Source organism: Desmodus rotundus, chromosome 3 (genome assembly GCF_022682495.2).
Source record: "Desmodus rotundus isolate HL8 chromosome 3, HLdesRot8A.1, whole genome shotgun sequence".
In the NCBI taxonomy this organism is placed as follows: domain Eukaryota; kingdom Metazoa; phylum Chordata; class Mammalia; order Chiroptera; family Phyllostomidae; genus Desmodus; species Desmodus rotundus.
In genome coordinates this window covers 97,771,441-97,797,708 of record NC_071389.1, presented here as the reverse complement: position 1 = coordinate 97,797,708, position 26,268 = coordinate 97,771,441, and the positions used below count along the sequence as shown (strand labels likewise).

Here is a 26,268-nt window from a genome sequence, read left to right as displayed (position 1 = left end):
ACTGATTTTCATTAGTTTTGAGAGTTTAGGAATACTACTGGAAAACAATGAAGTTTTTTTTCTCTTTTACTTTACTTTAATAAGCAGCACAGTAACTATCTCATAGCTTACAAAAATTCAGAACACAAAAACATAAATGCCTGAAGGACAAGTTTTACTACTATGGGGTAAGCTTTATGTGCACTACTTCATATAGTTACTATTTAAAGGACTAATCTAAAATGAATACTTACTATACCTTCTTCTATTTCTTTAAAAGACTGCTTGGTTATTTTGAAGCATAGACTGCTTCAAAATAACTCTATGATCACTTTCAATTAACTCTTCTTGTGTTTGCCTTTGCTTCAAATTATGAAAAGAATCCAGTTCTTCATCTAGGCTTTAAAAAAGTATATATCACAGCATTCTGGAAGTTTACTTTAGCATTTTGAGAAAATAAAACAGCTTTTTAAATATTAATGGCATCACAATCAAGACAAATGTTACAAGTAAACATTTTTTTTAAAATGCAGAAAGGAAAAATATGTTTTAAAAAGTCACTGATCCTGAAAACTCAACAGAACTATCTTCCTACATATATAAATGTGCTTAACTGAAAACAGCATTTACCTCTAGAATGCTTTACTACTGTCAATCTTTAATTCCTAATACTTCATTGTAGCTAAAAGAAGTATTGTTTAACATGAGGAAACTGAACCCTAAAGCATTTAAATAACTAACAGGTGACATAACTAGTAAAAGGTAGAAAAGAACTAAACTGCTAAGTGTTCTCAACAAAAAGATGATCTCAAATTGAAATTTCTCAAGCAGTACTGTTCAAAAGGAATATAGTGCATGACACATAAGGTAATTTAAAATTTTCTGGTAGCCACATTAAACACATTAAAAATATAAAAAGATGTGAAATTTTAACAATGTTATTTTTAACCCAGTATATCTAAAAGATTATCATGTTAATATGTAATCAATATTTAAAAATTAAGATATTTGAAATTCTTTAACTCATCTTTTTCAATCTGGTGTGTATTTTAGACTTCCAACATATTGGGTTGGCCAAAAAAGTCAATATGGTTTTTTCCATAAAGTAAAAGACACATTTTTCATTTTCATCATTAACTTTATTGATTTGGACATTTTGAGTATGTTGGCTATCTCCTGTGTGGTAGAAATTCGATGGTTCTCAGTTAATGTCTTGATTTGTTCACTATCAACTTCAACTGTTCTACCTGACTGTGGAGCATTGTCTAGCAAGAAATCTCCAGCATGAAATGTTACAAACCACTTTTGACACATTTGATCAGTTACAGCACCTTCTCCATACACTGCAGAAATCCTATTTTGCATCAGTTGGGTTTTTGCCTTTCTTGAAATAATAAAGCATAATGTGCCAAAAATGTTGCTTATTTTCTTCCATCTCCAATATTAAAATAGTTAAATAAAAACCCACTAACTTTGATAAGCTTTATTTTAAATGTACACCGATATGACAGCTGTCACCATACAACCTAAAAAAAATTGCTTCAAATGAAGTTAAGGACAAGTAAGGCTACTAGAGCCATCTTATGGAAAAAAAACAAATGAACTTTTTGGCTAACCCAATGTCTCAATTCAGACAAGCCTATTTCAATTACTCAATAGCCACAAGTGGCTCCTGTGCTGGACAGTACCGTAATTCTAGACTAGATCATAACTAGGGATTGTGAAAAAACTGTCCAATGTTATAAAAACCTTCATAGGCCAAAAGCTTCAAATTGTAATTTGAAATTATACCCAGAAACAAAAAAATTATAAAACGGTCAGTTAAATATAAACAAATAATTTCTAATTACTCATAGTTACATTAAGGCAATTTTCACTTTCCTTACTCTATATTCAATTTACCTTATGTACAAATCTTGAATCCAGATCCACTAGGTTACTTTGTGAGTGCCAAATAGTAATAACAACAATGATGATAATAATAGCATATTTAAATACTTTTCTATGTACTGAATACTGTTCTAAATGCCTTACCTGCATTGATTTAAGTCGAGAATTACATAAAAAAAATTCAAGCTCCCAAATATCAATTACCTTAATAACATATTATATTTTAGGCACAATTGTCTTTTTTTTCCTCTCCATAATTACCTCAACATTTTATTTTGTATATGTACATATCTTTATGATACATATTTCAACATGTTTACTCCTCTTTGATACCCATAGCAGTTCCTTCGGCCACACATTTTTGGCATTTAATAAAATTCAATTTGTAATTTTATTTCACCTTAGCTCCCAGTTTTTATACCTGTTTTACCCAGGGTAAAATCTCCTGCACAAAACTGCTAACCCCTCATACCCCAAGACTGTATCATACATATTTTGTAGTTACCATCTCCCCAGACTAGCTTCTCCAATCAATACATCTCTCTCCCTCTCTCTCTGTCTCTCTTTTCCTCTCTCTTTCTCAACCTATCTAAAATCAATTGATTACCACACTACTAGATACTGCTTATGTTTCCTTTCAGGGAAAAGCAAACATATAAATTATCCATCCTTTGCCCTTTCTCAGTTTTTTTGAAATACTGAAGGGACAGCAACAGTAAGGATTTGGGGTACTTTACCAGTTCATGTTGAACTGCTTCAATGAACTACAAAGAGGTATTACGGAATGCTTTCTTTTATCAAAATACCATCTTAATGAGGAAACAACTTTATCTCTGATGAGTAGATATCCAACTCATCGTTAACAATAGAGAAAATAGCAGAGATAACTTAGTAGGATCAAATATTAATGATCTCATTCTAGGCTCCTAAAGATAAGACAGCAAAATTACTTAGAGGATTTCTTATCTCTCTCTTCTTGATACAAACTTCAAGAAAATAGGCATTAAATCTTATATTTTACTTTGGCACTTTCCTGATTACGAAATGCTCTTTCATCCATTACCTTATTTTATCCTAGCAACCCCTCAAAGCAAGAAAACTTTTCACTTTATTTTAATGGTTTAGAACCTAAGAACTACATAAGTTATCTAAATTTTTTCAAGTAGCACAACCAGCAAGTAGAAAGAATAAAATTCAGAATTCAGCCCTCTACCTCATGATACCTTATCAGTCCTCAAATATTAAACATTTTATTTTTAACTTTATATACTTTAAACACTAAGATTTGTTTAATAAACTGTTAGCCTGTATCTAAATTCAGTGAAAAAAAGGAAAAGAGAGCTTCTCTGATAAGTTATTTAGAAATACTTTTACATGGACACACCCCTTCTCTAACACTTATTTTTATACCCTCAGAAATTTAATGACCTATACTTCTCAGTTATATTTTTAAAGGTTGTGAAAGAACTCAAGAGTTAAAGATTTCAGATTCAGTCATAGTTGATAGCCTTAAGTGAGTAATGCATGTGGAAAGCTGTTATTCCAAAAACTGGAATACCTGACCTATGAGTCAGCAGGTGGTCCACAAACAATTCAGCCTTTGTGCCCCAGGGCATTTGCAAGCAATAAAGATGGTACCCAAATCACTGTGTTCCAGGGGAGAGAATGTCCCTGACTCAGAAAAAAAACTGTTGATGAGCAGATAAAGAAATACTAAGAAAATCCTGATGGACTGCAACTCCTACCTGATTAACCTTTTCCCAAACTCCTTACCTACCTTTTCCTTCTCCCTATAAAAAGGTCAGCATTAGATAAGATGTTAGACAGTTTTTGAGGGTACATACCCACCTTCTCAGATCACTGGCATCTGAATAAAGAACCCATTAAAGATTCAATCCTTGTCTCTACTTACTGGTTTAAGTAGTAACTGGTAGCACAAATGCCAACTTTTCCAGTTTCAGTAGGAAGTTTTAGGGCAATTTTCAAAATTAAAATTCAACATTTTATTTTGAAGATACTAGACTCAATAATAACTGGAATATTTTTTTCATACTAGAAATCTGTTTCAGAAGAATGTTGCCAAATTTCAAAAATAAAGTTTAAAAAAAATGAAATTCCTTAATCCAACATCCAATGAACTTTTAAAGATATTAACTACTATTTCTGCTATAATTATCTCAAAGTTCAATGATGATACTTACTAGTAAAAACACTGCCTAAGATATATCAGCAAATCAAAACTCTAATGGTTAGCCCTGAGTGGTGTGGCTCAGTTCGTTGGGCATCATCCCACAAATCAAAAGGTCACCAGTTCAATTCCCAGTCAGGGCACGTGCCTGGGTTTTGGGTTCCATCCCCAGCTGGGTTGCACATGAGAGGCAACCTATAGATGTTTCTCTCTCACATGGATGTTTCTCTCCCTCTCTTCCTCCCTTCCCCTCTCTAAAAATAAAAATCTTTTTAAAAAATTTCAACATGATTTTTAAAGACATCTTACACGTTCACCCCCAAAATCAAGATTATTATTAGCTCATTACCAGACTGAAAAGAGCTTAGTATCACAAGACATCTGACAATATCCATTAAGTCTAAACTTTTAAAAAAAATCCTTTCTCTCAATTAAATTTGTTATAACCCCAAGTGTACAAAATCTATTGACTTACCTGGAGAGGTTAGAGATCTTCTCTTACATTTAGCCTGATCAAAATTTGGAAAAGCATACTAAAAAAAAAAAAAAAGATAATATTTAATGTGTATACTAAGAATCAACTTACTGTCAAAAAATACTTCCCTACAAATTATGTATGAATTACAAAGGCTAGCCTTTAATTAGACCAGTGAAGAAATCTGGTAGGCACCCCCGTAACCAAGCAATCAATGTTAGCATCACCAATAATGGAACAAAGCAACATGTGTGTCGTGATGAACACAGAAAGCCACACATCATTCATGCAGTATTCCTGCCAAAAATGTATAACCAATATCTAATCATGAGGTATCATTACACAAATCCAACTGAGTGACATTCTAATAAATAATTGTCCTACACGCAGAACCCCTTCCAAATTAAAGGCAATAGTAAAAGAGAAAACCAAATATAATGCTCATTTTTAGATTATATCTGCACCAGAAAAAAATTGTTTACAAAAACACACGTAAGTATTTGTATTTGACAGTAAAGAGTCTCAATGCCTGCAAATTACCCTCAAATAGTTCTGGGGAAAAATGTATGTATGGAAAGGGAGTCAAAAATAGGGAGAATGGTAAAGCAACTGTGGCAAAATGTGTAACAATGGTGAATACAAGTAAAGGGTACTAGAGTATTATTCTGGCAACTTTTTCAAAGTTTGAAATTATTTCACAGTATTTTGATGGCATTAAAATGATTTTTGAATTCTATTGAAGTCGCTGTAGACAAAAGTTCAAAAATACTTTCACAAGGACATAGCACGATTGGTACAACATAAACTTTCAAAAGCTTTGGTAAAGAAGCCTGTTAGAAAACTTGCTTTCCCATGTATGTGACATTACCTGACACCCATTTACATATCTGTGGTCTAGAAATACTCTTCCCTCGCTCTAACTTTAATTGGACCTGTTTTACACTGAAGGCCCAGGCACAGCTGGTGGCGGGCTATTTCCCTCCAGCAGGAACCCGCCCACCCACCCGGAAACTGGGCGGAGGAGGAAGCCCAAAGTCTCACCTCCTCAGAGCAGCAGCTCCCGAGTCCGTAGCGGCTTTTGAGAAGCTCCACAGCGAAATCCTGCCCAGGTGGTTTGACAACCCTCGGCTGCATTGTGCCAGGCTACCGTTGTCTCCCCGGCTACAGCGTTCAAACCCGAGGTGCAGGCGCGGAGCTCGCGCAGCGGAAGTGCGTCATGATGCAGGACACAGCCCAGTTCTCTAGCGGTGAGATGGGTACTGGGGCATCGAGATGGGCGTCTGAGGTGTTCTATGTTATCTTGTGTATCGTGAAAACATCTTAGTGTTATCTTCAATTACTAATGTCCTTATTGGTGTGTTATTTGGACTGATAAATGGTGTTTAATCTTTTCAGTCCATTTTCCTCCGTCGTGCCCACTTAGGTCGCACTCAGCAGACCTGGCGCTGTCCCTAACTCCAGCTTCGGGGCTCCAGGGCCATGGAGGAAGCCATCGTGTTGTTATTTTTCCCCGCGCATTTTGCGTGTACGTGAGAATGCATACACCGCTTGTCTACACACTGGGGCTCACCGGAATGGTCCGAACCCTTCTGGTAGGACCCCACCCTGACCTGGGGCATGTCTGACGTTAAGTACGTTACTATTCTCACCCGAGGACATGCTCACTGATTCTGGAGAGGGGGGAAAGGATGGAGAAACACTGGTATGTGAAATATGGATGGGTTGCCTCTCTAGCGCCCCCACTGGACTCAACCTAGGCACGTGCCCTGACCAGAATCCAACTGTAACCTTTTGATGTGGGGAGGATGCTCCAACCAATGACTGACCTACCAGGCCAGGGCCTGAGGCTTGTATATACGTAGTGTGCTTTAGGCATATCAGAATGGCTTTTGCTAACTGTAACATTAAAGAGGGGCACAATCAAGAATATATCTTACTACAAAGAATAGCGATTTCAAAAACTACCTCTTCACTTTCCTGCCATTGGCTGGTGTTTCCTGTGGAGAAACAGGGTGTTAACAAGCAGTATTAAGAGTGTAAGCAAGCTTCCTGTGCAAGCTTTTTTTTTAAAAATAACTTTGTCTAGTGCCCATGACAGTGCATGTCATTATTGACACAATATGTCAACCTAATTCAGACTGAGTTGAGCAACTAAATAACCACTTAATTTCTCACTAAATAACCACTTAATTTCTCTCATTTATACAACTACACTAGTATAATACTTTCCTTTCTAGATAGTATTCACCAGCATGTCCGGACTAACAACTACTGGAGTCTCTGCATTATATTTAAATTTCCTCAAATGCCAAATATTTTTTTGTAAGATCAGTATTTTAACTAGTTTCCTGAAATATATTTAAACCAATATTCTTTTACTATAATGTATTATTATAGTATACAAATAATGAGTTTTTTTATATTCTATCTTTAAACAGAATTTAATGAGCCAATATAAAATCACACATTTTTTAAGAAGACATTAACACATTAACATGTGCATTTATGCCACATGAGCAGTTAAATAACAGAGAAATCAACAAAGCTTTTTCCTCAATTATGATAGTCTTTCTTAAAAATGCCTCGAGGCACTTTTAAGCATTTTTGGAATACCAATACTGCAAAAGGCAGTTTGCTAGTCATTTTTAGTCAAACTTTTGGTCTAGGTGTTAGTTTTTAAATCTTTTTAATTCAAAATTGGAGTGCTTTGGGATAACACTGATTTCTTAAAAAAAAAAAAAAAAAAAAAAAGTGCCCTGGCTGGTGTGGATCAGTGGACTGAGTACCAACCTGTGAACCAAAGGGTGGGTTCAAGCCCCAGTCAGCACACACGCCTGGGTTTCCAGCAAGGTTCCCACTAGTGGGTGCACAAGAGGCAACAATGCATTGATGCTTCTTTCCCTTTCTCCCTGCTTTCCCCTCTCTCTAAAAATAAAGAAAATCTTTAAATAATTAAATAAATAAGCACTTGCCTTTACTTGGATGTTCTAAAATCAGGACAAAGGCATTAGCTGTCCCAGCTGAAAAATTCAACACACTTTATAGCAACTTATACTACATAAGTTTCCAAAGGAGCCAATTCGTACTATTAAATGTACATGCATGTAGCCCATTGTTCTCTTTAAAGTTAATGTAGTTCAACTGATACACTGGAGTAGGTTTATTTCAGTTACCTACGTGGCTTTATGGCCAAGTGGATTTAGTGATGGTATTCCATCCTTCATTACTCACACAAACCACACATGCCACCGTTCTCAACTGAAGGTAGAACAGAACAGGTACTTACTATAGGATAGCCTATTTCCAAAACCCTAAACAACAGAATAAACCCAACTATCTTTTACTAATGTGAGTTCACTGGGAAGAACACAGGAGGGTCAAGGCAGCCACTCTTAAGTGACTGGAATGATTAAACTACTTAAGATTAAACTAGCTTCTTTGTAGTTCTATATTCAGTAGGTTGAGAACACCTCCCTTTTTAGCAGTCTTAATGTTTGATACTAGCCATTTCCAAGTAAGTTTTCAGTGTGTATCAAACTTGAAATAAGTCACTTCCTTGGGAGCTCTGGAAATTATGTGGCAAGTTGTTTACAGACCTTTAATTGGCCTCCTCCTTTTGGTTCTAGAATGAACAAACAATAAGATGCGCAAGTAATAAGTTTTTTAAATGGCATGGCTGTTAACAATTGTCAGTTTATTTTTGCTACAAAATTCACCAGAAAAAAGTACTGCAACAATCTAGTATAAAGCAAATCTTTAACCAAACGACATGGTATAGACCTGTTTAAAATAGTCATACTTTATCACAGTAACTGTAAGGAAAAATGCAAGTTCTATTAAGAACCAAGCTGCAGTTTGAGGTAGTAGAAACAGATGACAGAAAATTTTTTTAAAATCTAAGGAAATACTCAACTTGTTTAAAATTAAAAGTTAACTTAATACCTTTGAAAGGGCACAGGAAGCTACATATCATTTTAAGAAAAGATACTCTACGTAGAAGTTAACTATACAGGAGGTGCAAGGATTATAGAAGAGCACTTTGGTTAAGTCTCTACCATATGGGCTCTACCCCAGTCATAAGTGAGTCTCTATACATAAATGACCACACTGATAGTTAATATTATTTTCAAATCTAAAATAAAAAATATCCAAGTTTTGGTCCCTTTATTCAAATGGTAAGTATATCCATGCATTAAGTACAATATCTTAAAAGGAATTAAATTGTTTATAATATTCTTTCAATGGTATGAGAAGATCTATTGCTTTTAACAAGATTAGTATTATTCCATTTTAATACAGATAGGTCAGGAGTACATAAACACAAGTACACCTGAAATAAACCAGTGTTTAAACTTTTATTTCACACCATGCAAGGTCAATTATAACACATTAAAAAGTGACAACAGCTATAAGCTGCAATTTTACATTTATACTTTGGAAACCTCCATTTTCAAAAGCTGAACATAATTACCATATTGTCATAATAGCTAAGCTTCAATTCAACTGTTTATACAGGTAAAATTTACTAAGAAAAACAATGATTTTATATCTGTCCACATTCTGTGATAATAATTCTTCGACTAACAGACCCTTTAGGAGAACCAAATGACTCGATCTTTTTCACAGTATCCATGCCATCTTTAACAAATCCAAATACTACATGCTTAAAGTCCAAATGTTCTGCTTTTTTTAGTGTTATAAAAAATTGAGAATTATTGGTATCTCGGCCTCGATTAGCCATCGATAGTAAGCCAGGACCAGTATGTTTCACGTGAAAATTTTCATCTTCAAATTTATCTCCATAAATGGACCGTCCTCCTGTTCCATCATGTTTGGTGATATCTCCACCCTGAAAAAATTTTTTGATTAATAGGAATCCTGAATAAAATATTAAAATACACACAGAACTAATTAACCACTACAGGATAAGTCCTAAATACCAGATTGCTTGAGAAATGTGGTTTGAAAACTAGGAAGTACCCATTTTGAAAGAAGATAAAAATGACAAGAAGTCTTTTTCCCACCCTCAGTTTAATAGCAGGTTTAAAGTATTAGAAGTTTCAACCACTTTATGTTGAAAGTTTTTGTGGGGGTAGAATGTTGGGGTGGCAACACCAACAAATGTGTGGAAAAGCTAAAGAATGTACAAGGAAAATCCTTAAGATTTCTTTGAATCTTAAGGAAATTACAAGTGAGGAGAAACTCTCAAATTTCCCAGTTAGTATGGTGTACTACTCTTCTAGACTTCAGTTGTGATACGCACTCAATACTTACTTGGCAAATGAAATCTGGAATTACTCTGTGAAAAATGGAGTTCTTGAAACCAAAACCCTTTTCTCCAGTGCATAGTACTCTAAAGTTCTCGGCAGTTAGAGGAACAATGTTTGAAAATAATTCCATGGTTATACATCCTAGAGGTTCATCATCTGCACGTACATCAAAGAACACCACAGGATTTGTCTCCTTTGATAATTCTGCTGTCAGTGATACCTGTCCCTTCTGGAATTTCAATAAATTCTGTTGACATTCTTCAAATTTTTTCTTAAAACAATCAGCCATTTCTTTAGTTTTAAATCTCACTGCAAGCTGTTCCACTTTGGCTTCTCCATCTGTTAAACAACAACACAATACAATGACTTCAGTATCAAAATAACTGTTGTTATAGATTTTAGCAAAGTCCAAAAATTCAAAGGTAGCATTTGAACATACCAGCATAATCCGAGGCAGTCCAAACTAAAGCATTATTCGAAACATTTAAGGGTTTTAATTCCATTGTTTTGGTAATTACATGGTTTGCACACACTTTAAAGACTTGGTCTCTTCTCATTAGGATACGATAGTAATTCTTCAGTGTATGCCAAAGAATCTTAATATCTCCAACACCACGCTCCTTCCACTGACTGACATCTCGATCCCATCTATAAAGCTTAGCTCTCTCTTTAAATAAAATTTCTTCATCTTCTTCTCCAGATTTTACTTCTACCTATGAGAGATGAAAAATAAAGCTGCTGCTTATAACATATATCCATAACAATTTCCAAAGATTCAAATTCTAAAAATATTCTCTTTGTAATGACATTAACAGAACTTGAACTACATTATCAAAATAAACGTATTAACGTTTCCTAGGCTAGAATACATCTGATTTAGGTTATGCAGGAAAGACCTGATTTGTCATTAAATCTTTTTCTTTTATATAGTAATTTTCCTTTTGAAAATTACATTCTAAAAAGAGTTTTCAAAAAGTTGTTCAAGAGAAATATTAACTACTACTTCAGGTTAAAACTGATAAAGTAATTTGTCTAAAACAACATTCTTGTCCTGAAAATGTAGAGCTTATTTTTATAGATAGGACTTTTAGCAAGTATGAGAGTAGGTATTTTTGTACCCAGAACTATGTTACGAACATGATATTCTAACAACAACAAAAAATGTAGCTCTTCCCAATAATTTCACATATAATATGCCAAACAAAATTTATATATAAATTATGAAAAGTAGACAATTTTTACTTAAAGGCCAAACTTCTAAAAAATAAAGAGCTTTCATTTGAAATTGTAAATATTCTGTAAGAAATGCAAACAAGGCTAGCCCTACAACTCAAGTTTTAAACCTAAAATGTGAAGTTATTGGTAAGATTTTCATTCTTTAATATTTACCTCTGGTAATGACACTATTGGTTCAAAATGGATATCTTCATTATAAACTGCTTCTTCATCACTACCATCTTCTTCTTCACCAACTTTACTGGTTGACTGTGTTCCAAACACAGTTGCTCCAGTATTTGCCCACTGGAAATTTTTATCTGATAAATAAAATCAGAATATTTAAACAGTGGTATCTATTTTTATAAGTTTTTAATCCTCCAGTTAGATTATTTCATCAATGCATCAAATATACAATGATGTGACATATACTTCTGGTAATAAAGTTTAAAATTACATTATTATGTAAAGTTAACCCATGTAATGAGTACACAGTACATTTAGTACTGTTTATGCTTGGAGATACAAAGATTACATCATTTGACTCTCATTATACTACTAAACGACATAAGAACTTTCAGGTAATGAAACAGGTTCTTAAGTGTACATACCTTGGAGTTATCAAAACTTAGCTCAGCTCCAAAGGTAGTTTATTTTATAAAACATTTTATTACATGAGAAAAACAGCTTTGAACCTAAATATGTCCTCAAAGAGTCCAAATCTGCTACTTCTGAATTAGTCAAAGCAGTCTAAAATTATGTTTATAACTTCTCTACCTCAAATTCCTCCTGAAGGAATGACTGTTGGAGCTTAGATTTCTTTGCCAGGCCTTGGGAGAGGTTCACTGACTCTAACTATCCTCAAGGGATACTAGATTGTGAGGAGTGAAAAGGATCTTCATCCCCATTCAGAAGAACAAAGACTACTTACTCTCTTTCCCTAATAGCTTGGAGAGGTAAAAACTAAAAAGTTCCTTCATCGTGATCTAAGCAGAGATGACCCAGTCTGCTAATACATTCTCCACTATCTCAGGAAGGAAACCACGCTTAATTTTTCATCACTTGATGATGAGAATTACCTACTTAGAGAACCCTACATCTGGTGCTAAAAACACATAAAGCAGAAAAAATGTAACAGACCGTTTAAAAAGTTGGCACAGTGAAAAAAGGACAAAATAAGTAACTGTAACAGTATCTCCTTCTAAGCCAGATTTAATAAGGAGGAAAAAAACTAACGAGAGACAAAAATCCTTACAATACTGCAAATGAATGCAAGTATTTGTGTGGGGATTTCCTGAGAATAGTAACCATGGGTCTAGGTGATATTCAGGTTTAGGGCTCAAAAATAACTGATTTAGGACCTCGCAGGCAGAGAAACTTTAAAAATTATCCCAAATACCCTTGGAGGGTATGGCAGAAAATTTCAAAATTCCTGTAATGCGCATTGGTGGTATAGTGGTTAGCACAGCTGCCTTCCAAAATTCCTGTAATGCAATGGTTCTTAATGCTGGGTATGTATCAGAATCACACCAAGAACTTGTGTAAAACACCAATCCCTGCGGTACCATTCTTAAGGAACCCAATATAACTATCAGGTGGTTTGGGGAATTTCTGAAAGCTCCCAGGAAATTGTAATAGGAAGGCAGGAGTTGAAAACCACTAATCATCCTCTTGGGACCTAGAGGAAGAATTCATAAAGCAAAGTATAAAAATAAGCATTTCAATAATCAGTATCAATTTCATGATAACAGCCTAGATAATAGTACCTAGGAGGCTTCCACTACATGTCCAGGTTTAATGAAAATACTACTAAATCTGAAGGAAACATGATAAAATAGCAATCATTGACCAAGGCAGCAATAGTAAGCAAGTGTTTCTTATTATTCTCTTAGTTTCCATATGAACTAATACACAACAGACATGAAATGGTTATACACCTGTGTGAATAGGACTTACAGAAAATTAATAGAAGAAGGAACAAAATTAAAATAAAATAACAAAAAATGAACGAAGAGAGAAAAAGTAACCACCACAGAAATAATATGTAAGAGAACTTTAAAAAATAAACAACAAAACCAAAAATGTTAAGATCAAAAAAGTCCGTACAATACTAGGAACAACTAAAAAAAAAAAAGACACCCAAATGATAGTGAGTTGATAACTTCTTTAAAAAATTAAGTCCTACAAGCTCTTAATGAAAAACAAAAGACTAAATTCTAAATTATTAAGCAATTTACAACAGTTTGAAGATCCCCTTTGAAAACCTATGGGATACAAAGAAAATTGATTCCAGGGGATTTACGGTTTTTAAATACTATTTTGCACTTGTTGGCACAATCTTACGAAATAAAGAAAGCACTCAATACAAAAACGTAACAAGAATTTAAAGAAAGCAATGGCAAAATCTGACAATATTAAAAAATGAAAGTAAAAAAAGAACTGATAAAAAACCAAAAGCTGCTTCTCTGAGATACACAGCACAAACTTCTGTCAGATCTAAGAACAAATAAAATTAAGAAATGCAGTTTTAAAAAGAGGTTGAATAATCTCGCTGAAAAATAACAGGTGATGGTAAGAAGTGATGTCAGTGGGTGAAGCTTAAAGCATGCCTCTGGGATGAGATTTGAGCCTTGCTTATTTCACACTTTGTAGAGTATAGATAGGGTACTATAACAAGCAACCTAGCACATTAATTTTACTTGGCATTGTTTTTGTGGAGAATTGTACCCACTATACCACTACATTAATTGATTTCTTATCCTGTGATTTCAGGTTACTTAATAAATTAAAACAAAAATAAAGCAAGTTGACATCCGTGAAGTTATAAATGCCAACATAACATAAAATCTGAAGGTAATTCTCAGAAGTGTTACCTAACATGTGTTTTCTTAAGTGCCAGGAGGTGTAAAACAAGTGTACATATGTGATAGGGAAGAACACTATTTCTGAATTAGATTTAGTCATGTAAGTATATATCTTCAATGAAATTTATTCCACAAATCAAACATTTTGTACAAGAACAATTATTAAGAATGAGAAAATATGAATAACAATACAAATTAAAAAAAAAAAAAGAATGAGAAAATATAACGTGCCAAAAACTTGAAACAAAGATATGGGTTTTCTACAAAAGATAGCAGAGGAAGAAAAAAAGAAAAGAGAGGAAGAGAAAGAGAAAGAGAAAGGGAAAGGGAAAAAGGAAGAGAGAAAGAGAAACCACTGAAAAAGACAGGAAAGCTGACCAATTATAAATTTAGCGCAATAAATTAGCATGGACCTTGATTAAAATATAATCAAGGATGTTGCAAAAATAGAAAGGTACAAAATAATCTTAAAAAATACAGGTGCACAAATCTTGCAATATTAACCAATCAAATTTAAAAGTACAACTAAAAGAACAATGTACCAAAATCAAGGTTATTCCAAACTGGAAAGAAGGCTCTGTATTTCAGGAAGGGGAGGGACTATCAGCATCATGTATATACAATTAAGAGAAAATTCTTATGATTATAATAATAGATGTCAAAAATAAAAGTAAAATATAGAAGCCCTTCCTTATTAAAAACACTAAATGAACTGGAGGGTGGGAACAGGCGAAGAAATGTCCAACTTAGTTACAACACTTTGGCAAAGGTCTAGTTCTTTCAGTTGTGCTTAAATTCTGTACCATAATCATTAAAATCCCTTTGCCTAATCTTACCTTTGGAACCAAAAGCAAAATCCCCAGAATTACTGGAAGCCAAGTCTGCAAATGACAGCCCTGTGCTGCTTCCAAATCCAAATGAAATCATTTTGCTTTCCACTGGTAAAAGTAAAAGATAATTTAATATTTCATTTAATATACGTTAAATATCAAAGTTTTCTTGAGGACCCAGAGCCAATGGGGGTAGAATCTTCTTTACTACTGAGGGGTTTGGGGGTTGGATGTGAAACATTTATGTTCATGTTATTTCTCTGAAGAAAAGTTACAAAATTCAGACAATTCTGAGCTTCTTCAGAATTTCTAAGTTTACAGGTACTATTCTCAATGCACACTACACCAATACCATGCCAAATATAATTTTTTAAAAATGTAATGTAGATCTATACTACATGAGATATACAAGCATATAGTTTCAGCTTAATGCTGTCTTCTATAATCTAAAACATTAACTCAAAGGCAGGATTTTAGGAAACACCTTCATAAAGAATTTCTGTGTTCTCTATTATAAATGATAAGCTCATAAAACCTGAATTTTAAAAAAATATTTGGTCTTCAGGAGTTTTGGGGTCTCCTCTTAATTCTGCCAGAGTGCAGCTGCATGATCTGTTAATTACTATGCTTTACTTTCCCCATCTGAAAATGTGGTATTAGGTCTGAAGTAACTTACTCTTCTAGCATTTTAAGACTCCAAAGTGCCTAAACATGTAATATTTGTAATTTACTCAGGAACTACTTTGAAAAAAATTAGGTAACACAGACAATGTATACATATAAAGCAATACAATTTTAAAACATTCCCCTCTCCTAATATCAAATGAAATGAAAAAGGGGTAAAACATATTAAATATTGATTACTATAACCAACTACTTGATTTAATTTAACTTAAAAAAGAAAGACATTTAAAAACAGCTGACCTTTATGGGGTTAAGGGAACCAACCCCCCAAACACAATTAAAAATCCACAAATAACATGTGACTTCTCCCAAAACTTAACTATTAATAGCCTGCCGTTGCCCAGAAGCTGATGAACACATATTTTGTATGTTACATGCATTATATATTATACTCATAAAATAAAGTAAGCTAGAGAAAGGAAAATGTTAAGATCATAAGGCTGGAAGATGGAGGCAAGGTAGGTAGGAGCTGAACCCACTTGTTCATACACCCAACTGGGACACGTAGCCTATCTTCCAAAGAACAGAGTGAACAGCCAACAGGATCATAGCTGATGTGAAGTTTGGAAGCCAAAGGTTGCAAAGTACTTTTAAAAACTGATAGTAAGGAGATTTTGTAGGCTGACTAGGAGGTCCCTAGGCTGTGCGCTGGAGACCCCAGCTGCCAAAGGAACTTTGGAGGGGAGCCCGATCAGTAATTGTAACTTAGTTGCTCCCTCCCCTCCCAGACCAGGGAAGTCAAAGGCCCCTGCCAGGAGAGACCTGGGCGCTTAAACTCATTGGGGGGATAGACGCAGTAAGAGACACAGCTGGAGGCATATCCCAGCTGGGACTGTTGCTGGCTGGGACAGTACCAGAGAAATTGGGGAGCCAGGTGACACCTAGAGATGGGAGAAGAGATGGGCCATGACTGGCCATGACCCAGAGAGTCTCTGGACTGTTCAGAGAGTTGGTTTATGTGGAAAACTGGGAGCTTGTTAGGAATGGCTGGCCACAGGGAATTCACTAAAAAAAGGCTCTTAGCCACTGTGCATGCAAGGGCCACTCCAGCATAGCTGCCTGGCCACCAAAGGGGGTGGAGGGGGTGGTGCTATGTGCTGCCACTTAGGGCACCTCACAGATTGATCAAAGGTGGGCAGCAGAGGCTCAGGAGGTAGCAGGGTCCAGAGAGACTTATTTCAATAACAGAACTAAACTGCCCTGAAGGGACTTCACACAAGAGCGGTGCCCAGGCCAACAAAGAGGGAGGAGGAAGGGGACTATTTGCACCCACTCAGTGCACCTCAGAGACTAATCAAAGGGTTGCACAACGAGGTGGATTACAGGCTCCCACCTGGCAAATATACATAGAGTGGATAGATAGTATGGGCCATACAGTGCTGTAAGGGTGTGGGCTGGAAACTGGGCACCTGTGAATACTGTAGCCCAGATTGAGCCCCCAACCTCACTGAACAACAGGGAAGGAACAGAGCCCAGCCTCCCTCTGCCTACAGCATCCAGGAAACCTCTTGGCACGTTTAAAGTCAGCAGGAGGCTTTTTCTTTTCTTTTTTTTCAACTGTAAGACAATAAGATCTTAAGCTATGAGAAGACCAAAGACAGATCCAGAAAGAATTCAGAAGGCTAACACCAAAAGCTGAGACAAATTTCACATTACTATCCTTCAGAAAGTTACATCTTATTTTTTTGTTTTTGTTATTTTTTATTTCTCTTTCCATTTAGTTGGTTTTTTGTGTTTGATTTTGTTGTTTGATTAGTTTTCTTTGTTCCCCTTTTTACCTTTTATTTTTGTTTGTAGTTTCTGTTATTATTATTATTTTTTATTTCTATTCCTTCTGTTTAGTTTCCTTTGTTTGTTTCATTGTTTGACTGGTTTTCTTTGTTCTCCCTTTCATATTTCATTTTAACTCCTCTTCCTCCATTTCACTCAAATTCCAATAACACGCTACTCTTGGTCTTGTACTTTTTATTCTTTTTATTCAGATCATGTATTTCTTGTCATTTTATTCTTGTTCCAATTCCCACACAGCACCTCACCCTGGTCTTGGTCCACTTCACTACCTTCCTGAGCTTTACTATTGTTTTAGTTAACTTTATCCTCTCACACACTATGCAAAGTTTCTAGCACTTACTCCCACTGTATCTCACCACCTAACCTCACATAACCACTCAGCTTTCTGGAGTCAGCTCACATTCTTTTTCCCCTCTAATAAGAGTCTTTTTTACCTTTTATACAAAGTGGCTAGCTAGTTGGGTGAAATATCACAGTTATTGCTGTACTTCTCCAAAATATCTCCTATCTCTTCTCTACTTGGCAGTACTTTAAATCCCATAGAATACACTCCTGTTGTCTTACTCCATTTCACCTTCACCCTGCCCTTGATCACACACAAGACAAAGTGGAAGTTGTAAATACCCGCTGGAGGGGAAAACCCACCAGAAAAGGATCCAACAACAGGAAAAGGACAAGTACAACAAGAAAGCCCACACAAATAGAAGAAAAGGGCAACAACACCAGAGAGCATACAGACAAGGAGATCAAAGAGACTGCGCCACTGAGTCCCATAAAACTCCTATCACAGAAGTACACAGAAGAACAGCAGGAAAAGCAGAGCAATAGGAATCACAGAAACAAACAAAACGAGTCACCTAAAATGGGGAGGCAAAGAAAGAACCTGCAATCAGAAGGACAGAAAACTCCCCAGTAAGAGTTAAATGAAATGGAGGCAAGCAAATTATCAGATATAGAATTCAAAATAATGGTTATAAGGATGGTCAAGGAACTCAATGACAACTATAAAGGAACTGAGTGGGAACAACAAGGGTATGAAAAAGGAATAGAAACTATAAAAAGAACCAGGAAGATATGAAGAATACAATTTCTGAAATAAAAAATATATATATGCATACACACACACACACACACACACATATACACTAGAGGGAACTACAACCTGGCTAGATGAAGCAGAGAACGAATTAGTGAGCTGGAAGACAAGGTAGAAAGACATATCCAGGAAGAGCAGCTACATGAACAAATATTCAAAAAATATGAAGACAACTTAAGGGAACTACAAGACAACATGAAACACAACAACATTTAAATCATATGAATACCTGAAGGAGAAGAAAAGGAGCAAGGGATATAAATCCTGTTTGAAAAAAATAATGACAGAAACGTCCCAAACCTGGAGAAGGGAAAAGCCAAGAAAGTTCATTAAGCACAGAGGATCCCAATCAAGACGAAACCAAACAGGCCTATGGTCTAAGATACATCATAATTAAAATGCCAAGTTTAAAAGACAAAGAGAGAAACTTAAAAGCAGCAAAGCAGAAACATGAAGTAACATTCAAGAAAACTCCGATTTTGCTAGCAACAGATTTCTCAACAGAAACACTACAAACCAGAAGGGAATGTTAAGAAATATTCCAAGTAATGAAAAGCAAGGGCCTGCAACCAAGACTACTCTACCCAGCGAGGCTCTCAATTGAAATGGAGGGCGAAATAAGGAGTTTCCCAGGCAAAAGTCAACTGACTTCAAAGCAGCATTGCAAGATATGCTAAAGGGACTGCTTTAAGAAGAGGAAGAAAAAGAGAGAGAGGAACAAAGGTACAAAGAGGGAAAAATAAGTAAGTACCTATCAATAATAAGTTTAAATGTAAATGGATTAAATGCTCCAATCAAAAGACATAGGGTGGTTCCAGCCAAGATGGAGGTGTGGGTAGAAACCCTTCGCTTCCTTGCACAACCAAGAGGAGGATAACAACAAATCTAAAAACAATAAGCTACCAGATGTGCCAGAAAATCAAAATGCATGGAACTCTGACAACCAAGGAATTAAAGAAACATTCAGCAGACTGGTAGGAGGGACAGAGACAGGCAGTCAGGCAGGCGGAGAGGACCCACAGCAAGGCGGCAGACCACACAGGCAAGACGGGGCTGGCTGAGAGGACTCGCATGAGGCAGCAAACGACGCAGGTAATATGGGGCTAGCTGAACAGGAAACCAAAGACTCAGGCTAGCTACCATTAAATAAATAAATAAATTATATATATATATATATATATATATATCCATCCTGATATATATAGAGCCTTTCATCCCAAATAAGCAAAATATACATTCTTTTCAAAGTCACACGGAACATTTTCTAAGACAGACCACATGACAACACACAAAACAGGTCTCTACAAATTCAGGAAAATTGAAATCATATCAAGCATTTTCTCCAACCACAAGGGCCTGAAACTAGAAACCAATCTCAAGTTAAAAACTCAAAAACATTCATATACGTGAAGATTGAACACCATGCTATTAAACAATGAATGGGTGAATAATGAGAACAAGGAAGTAATCAAAGAGATTCTGGAAACAAATGAAAATGAACACAAAACAGTCCAAAACTTATGGGACACAGCAAAGGCAGTCCTGAGAGGGAAGGTCATAGTGATACAGGCCTATGTAAAAAAGACAGAACATTTCAAATAAACAACCTAACCATACATCTACAAGAAATGGAGGAAAAACAACAAACAAAGCCCAGAGCGAGTACAAGGAAGGAAATAACCAAATTCAGAGCAGAATTAAACAACATAGAGACTAAAACAACAATGCAAAGGATCAATAAATCCAGGAGCTGGTTTTTTGAAAAGATAAACAAAATCGACAAGCCTTTAAGTAGACTCATCAAGAAAAAATAGAAGGACCCAAATAACTAAAATCAGACATGAAAGAGGAGAGATAACAATAGATACCACAGGAATGTAAAGGATTGTAAGAAATTACAATGAAGAACTATATGCCAAGAAATTTGAAAACCTGGGTGAAATGGACAAATTTCTAGAAAAATACAATCTTCCAAAAATGAATGAAGAAGAAGCAGAAAACCTGAACAGACGGAAAACAAGTGGTGAAATCAAAGCAGTAAACCCTGCACACTAAAGCCCTGGATCAGTCAGTTTAATAAGAGAATTTCATAAAACATTTTAGGAAGACCTAACCCCTATCCTTCTAAGGCTATTCCAAAAAACCCAAAATGATAGAAGACTCCCAAACTCTTTGTATGAGGCCAGCATCACAGTAATCCCAAAACCAGAAAAAGACACAACAAAAGAAACTACAAGCCTATATTGCTGATGAACATAGGAGCTAAAATCTTCAACAAAATATTGGTAAACCACATCCAGCAATACATTAAAAAGATCATACACCATGATGAAGTCCAATTCATCCCAGAGATGCAAGGATGGTACAATATTCACAAATCAATAAATGAAATAAATCACAAAAACAAAAGGAAAGAAAAAAATCACATGATCAAATCAATAGATGTGGAAAAAGCATTTGATAAAGTATAGCACCCATTTGTGATAAAAACACTCAGCAAAATGGGAGTAGAGAGAGCATACTTCAACATAATAAAGGCCATATACTAGAAACCTACACTCAACCTCATACATAACAGGCAAAACGTACAAGCTTTCCCATTAAGATCAGGAAGAAGACAAGGGTGTCCACTTTCACACTTCTATTCAACATAGTATTGGAAGTCCTAGCCACAGCGTTGAGACAAGAAAAAGAAATAAAAGGCATCCAAACTGGAAAGAAGGAGGTTAATACTGTCACTGTTTGCAGATGACATGATGGTGTACATAAAAAACCCTACGGACTCCACCAAAAAACTACTCCATCTAATATGTGAATTTGGCCAAATAGTGGGATACAAAGTCAATATTCAGAAATTGAAGGCATGTTTGTACACCACCAACAAAATATCAGAAACAGAAATCAGGAAAAAAAGCCCATTTGCTATATAGCAAAAAGAAAAATAAAATACCTAGGAATAAACCTAACCAAGGAGGTAAAAGACCTGTACTCAGAAATCTACACAACACTGAAGAAAGAAATTAAGGAAGATACAAACAAATGGAAGCATACACTATGTTCACAGATTGGCGGAACATGATCAAAATGTCTGTACTACCCAAAGCAATTTATACAGTCAGTGCAATCCCTATGAAAATACCAATGACATATTTCATAGATGTAGAACAAACATTTCAGAAATGTATATGGAACCATAAATGATGCTGAATAGCTGCAGCAATTTTGAGAAAGAAGAATAAAGTTGGAGGGATCACAATACCTGATATCAAACTGTATTACAAGGCCAACGTAATCAAAACGGCTTCATACTGGCGTAAGAACAGATACACAGATCAATGGAATAGAATAAGGAGCCCAGAAATAAACCCAAGTTTCTATGGTCAATTAATTTTCTACAAAGGGGAAAGAAGCATAAATGGAGTAAAAATACCCTGTTCAAAAAATGCTTTTGGGAGATCTGGACAATTACATGCAAAAAAAATGAAACTCGACCATCAACTTACAACATACACAAAACTTAACTCAAGGTGCAGAAAAGACCTAAACCTAAGTCGCAACACTTTGTAAGTCCTAGAGGAGAACATAGGCAGCAAAATCTCATATTCTATACAACATTTTCACCGACATGTCCACTCGAGCAAGGGATATAAAGGAAAGAATAAACAAATGGGACTTAATTAAAAAAAAAAATGCTTCTGCACGGCTAAAGAAAACATCAGCAAAATGAAAAGGGAACCAAACACACAGACAAATATATTTGCAAATGATACCTTGGACAAGGGTTTGATCTCCAAAATATATAAAGAACTCACACGACTCCACTCCAAGAAGACAAAAAACCCAATTAAAAAATAGTCCAAAGGACACAGACACTTCTCCGAGGAGGACATACAAAGAGCCCAGATATATAGGAAAGGATGGTCAGCATCACTAGCCATCAGAGAGATGCAATTTAAAACCACAATGAGATACCACTTCAGACTGGCCATCAGAAACAAATCAACACGAAACCAGTTCTGGCGAGGTTGTGGAGAAAAGGGAACCCTAGTACACTGTTGGTGGGAATGCAGACTTGTGCAGCCACTGTGGAAAACAGTATGGCATTTCCTCAGAAAACTAAAAATGGAACTGTCTTTTGACCCGGCAATTCCACTGCTGGGATTATACCCTAAGAGTCCTGAAACACCAATTCAAAAGAACCTATGTGCCTCAATGGTCATAGCAGCAAAATTTACAGTAGCCAAATGTTGGAAACAACTTAAGTGCCCATCAGTAAATGAGTGGATTAAAAAAAGATGGTACAATCACACAATGGAATCCTATACAGTAGAAAGAAGGAGCTCCTACCCTTTGTGACAGCATGGGTGGATCTGGAGAGCATTATGCTAAGTGCAATAAGCCAGGCAGTGAAAGACAAATTAATACCATATGATCTCACTTACAGGTGGAACCTAATCGACAAAACAAGCAAGCAAGCAAAATATAACCAGAGACATTGAAATGAAGAACAATCTGACAGCAACCAGTAGGGAGGATGGAGGATAATGGAGAAAAAAATCAGAAGGGTTGTCAAGGAACATGTATAAAGGACACATGGATATAGTCAAAGTTTGGGAGAATAGAGGGTGCGAGGAGGGGATGGGTGGTGCGTGTGGGAGTGGTGGGTGAAAAATGGAGACAACTGTACTTGAACAATAAAAAAAAAAAAATCATAGGAAAGAGAAAGTACATTTCCAGAATTTACTGAAAAGAAACTACACAAAGTAAGCCCACAGATTTCGGTATTTCTGGGGCAGGACACAGGGAGTCCTAGAACCATTCCCCCACTGATACAGAGGGAAGACTATCTGTCTATCTGTCTGTCTGTCTACACACACACACACACACACACACACACACACGTGTGAAAAAGCTATATATAGGGTTCAGTATTATCTGCAGTTTCAGGCATCCACTGTAGTGCTTGTAACGTACTGCTGTGAATAAGAGGGGCACTACAAATGAAAATACTACCACAAAGAAAATTTCCATGAAAGCACAGTTGTATCTTACACCCCCTTTACCGTATTTTTCAGACTATAAGACGCACTCCCCTCACCAAATTGGGATAAAAATAGGGGTGCGTCTTATAATCCAAATGTAGCTTACATTTACACTGGTGAAATATTATTTATGTTATTAAATATTTTACCACATTTTTTGCTTCAAAATTTTTTTTTCCTATTTTCCTCCTCTAAAACCTAGGTGCATATGTCTTATGGTCCAGAAAATACGGTATATATTTCAAAATTTGTTTAAGAAAGGGATTTTCTAGGATCTACATTTAAAAGTCTATCTTTTCAATCATACAGATGTACTTTATATAATGTATACAGAGAAGATTTTTGAAAACATATATCAAATTTTACCTTGGCTTGTAGAATCTGCATCATTCTCCTTTCTAGTAGACAAATCTACAGGTTTGTCCACAGTTCCAGACAAAATAGATGGTGAACCAAGAGATTTGGTAATAAAATGAGGTTCTTCGTATTTACATAAAAATGGTACAGTCACTTTAGCCCCACCTGTACACACACTGTCAGCTGTGCTGGTCATTTCCTCATTCTGGGATTTCTGCAAAGTAGTAGTAACAACAAACTGCCATTAAATACTGATTAACAAAAAGGATCACATAACTTATTTTAAAATAAATCGAGGACTTGGAGTTGTAGACAAAATGGAGTAGCACACTTCGCCTTACCTCTCTTATTCCACACTCCTTCCTATCTCTCCCAATACCTACAACCAACCTTAGCTTAAACAGATAAAGCAACTAAAAGAAGCCTGTGAAAGTAGATGAAAGGAGGAGGATTAAACCTTGAGGGACAATCTGGTGATGAGAACATTGTGGGAGGTTTTCAGCACCGCCCCTAATAACCCAGCAGGGTGCTAGAATAGCCCAGAAAATTGCAGTTGTCCATGGCAAAGATGGAAAGAGTCCCAAGAAAAGCCCATTCTCTTGCTAGGGCGTGAGGGATGTCATAAAATTATTCATGTGTTGAATGACAGACATTAAAGAAGCTATCATAACAAAGCTTCAAAAGGTGAGGACAAATATTCTTAAAGCAAATAAGACAAATTCTCGGCAAAGAAGGAGAAGGTATAAAAATAATCAAATGGGAATTTTGCAATGGAAAATACAGTGAATATCACAATGGCACAGTGCACTTAAGGTACAATCTCATAAGTGCTCAAATTGCTGGCCTTCATTATTTACACGTTCTTATAGTCTTTGAAAAATCACTAAAGAAATCTAAATTTCAGTGACCTGCTTGGGTTAGCCCCACTGCTTCATGAGGTGGTTGATTGAAAACCTACTTTTGTCTACCCCTGTATATACCTCAAAGCTCACATGGAACATTTATCAAGGAAAATCAGAACCTGGGCCTTCAAACACAGCTCAACAAAATCAAAAGAACAAAAATCATACAAAGTATAGTCTCAGTTCACAACTGAATTAAATTAGAAATTAACAGAAATATAGCTAGAAAGATCCCAAAATATTTAGATTAAATAGCACACTTTCAAATACATATGTCAAAAGTCTCAAAACCGATTAAAAATATTTTGAAATAAAAATTAAACTACAACTTATCAAAATTTATGAAATGCAGCAAAAGCAAGGAAGGGAGAACGCTATAGTACTAAATGCATATAGAAGAGATCTAAAGTCAATAAATTTCCACCATTAGAAGCTATAGAAACATCAAACCTAAAGCAAGAAGAAATAATGAAAAGTAGAGGAGAAAACAAAAGAGGAAAAAAATCAACAAAATCAAAAGCTCATTTTTTAAAAAAGTCAGTAAAATGTATAAAATTCTCTAACCAGGTTAAACAAGACAAGAAAGAACACAAATTACTAATATCAGAAATGAAAGAAGAGCCTTAATTCTTCATGACTAGTGTTATGCCCACAAATTTGACAACAAAGGAAATGAACCAATTCCTTGAAAGGCACAATCTACCAAAACACATAAAAAATATATATATAATTTCAATAGGCCTATATCTATGTATTATAAATTAAATCCTTATCAGGCCCAGATGGTTTTAATAGCAAATTCAATCAAACATGTAAGAAAAAAATAGTACCAATTCCTATAATGTCTTCCAGAAAATAGAAGCAGAGGGAACACTTCCTAAAAAGTACATGAAGCAAAAACTGATAGGAAAAGGACAAATCCACAATTATGTTTGTAACCCTCCTCTCAATAATCAATAGAACAAGCAGGTAAGAAGTCAGAAAGGATATATTAGACTTGGACAACATATTATCAACTAATATGATCTGATTAGCATTTACTGAGCATACCACCTGCAAACAGCAAACTACACATTCTTCTCAAGTACACAATGAGCATTCACCAAGACAGCTTTCATTGTATCTTTTTACTAAAATTTTTTATTGTTATTCAATTACAGTTGTGTGCCTTTTCTCCCCATCCCTCCACCCCACCCCAGCCGAACCCCCCTCCCTCCCCCACCTCCACCCTCCCCCTTGATTTGGTCCATGTGTCCTTTAAAGTAGTTCCTGTAATCCCCTCTCATTATATCTTTAAGAACTGAAATTATTCAAATATGTTCACAGACAATAATGGAATTAGAAATCAGTAACAGAATGATATCTGAAAAATCACCAAATAACTTGGAAGCAACATACAACTATCTGATGTACATCTCACCTCAAAAAGAATGCCTCAAGGAGAAGTATTTTGAACTGAATTAAAGTAAAAATATCAAAAATTAAAACTTGTGGGATAGAGCTACACAGTTCTTCAGAAAAAATCTCACAGCATTAAATATTTTTAGTAAAAAGAAAAATGGTCTTAAATCATTAAACTTCCACTTTAAAAAACTAGAGGAAAGCAAAATTAACTGGAAATAATGTTCAATGATTAATGAATAGATGGTGGTACATCCACATAATGAAATACTACTTAGGTTAAA

General features: G+C 35.5%; 2 protein-coding genes across 11 annotated transcripts in view; both read right to left on the bottom strand.

The window, feature by feature from the left end:
* CCDC138 (coiled-coil domain containing 138) overlaps positions 1-5,717 on the bottom strand; it is a 142,639-nt gene extending 136,922 nt beyond the window's left edge. For 7 of the 8 annotated variants that reach the window (XM_024552361.3, XM_045189161.2, XM_045189160.2 and 4 more), the window contains exons 1-2: positions 5,574-5,717; positions 4,533-4,590 (exon numbers count right to left, since the gene is read on the bottom strand). In XM_024552361.3, the coding sequence (XP_024408129.2) occupies positions 4,533-4,590; positions 5,574-5,666 (151 nt within the window). In that variant the 5' untranslated portion in view covers positions 5,667-5,717. Of the gene's footprint in view, positions 1-4,532; positions 4,591-5,573 lie in introns of those variants that run through there. The other variant, XM_071220980.1, reaches the window with a different exon arrangement.
* Positions 5,718-8,205: 2,488 nt separating this feature from the next.
* LOC112297574 (E3 SUMO-protein ligase RanBP2) overlaps positions 8,206-26,268 on the bottom strand; it is a 103,116-nt gene continuing 85,053 nt past the window's right edge. For all 3 annotated transcript variants that reach the window (XM_053920550.1, XM_024552359.3, XM_053920549.2), the window contains 6 exons: positions 23,691-23,895; positions 14,718-14,819; positions 11,192-11,337; positions 10,242-10,515; positions 9,807-10,141; positions 8,206-9,381 (listed from right to left, as the gene is read on the bottom strand). In XM_053920550.1, the coding sequence (XP_053776525.1) occupies positions 9,076-9,381; positions 9,807-10,141; positions 10,242-10,515; positions 11,192-11,337; positions 14,718-14,819; positions 23,691-23,895 (1,368 nt within the window). In that variant the 3' untranslated portion in view covers positions 8,206-9,075. The remainder of the gene's footprint in view (positions 9,382-9,806; positions 10,142-10,241; positions 10,516-11,191; positions 11,338-14,717; positions 14,820-23,690; positions 23,896-26,268) is intronic.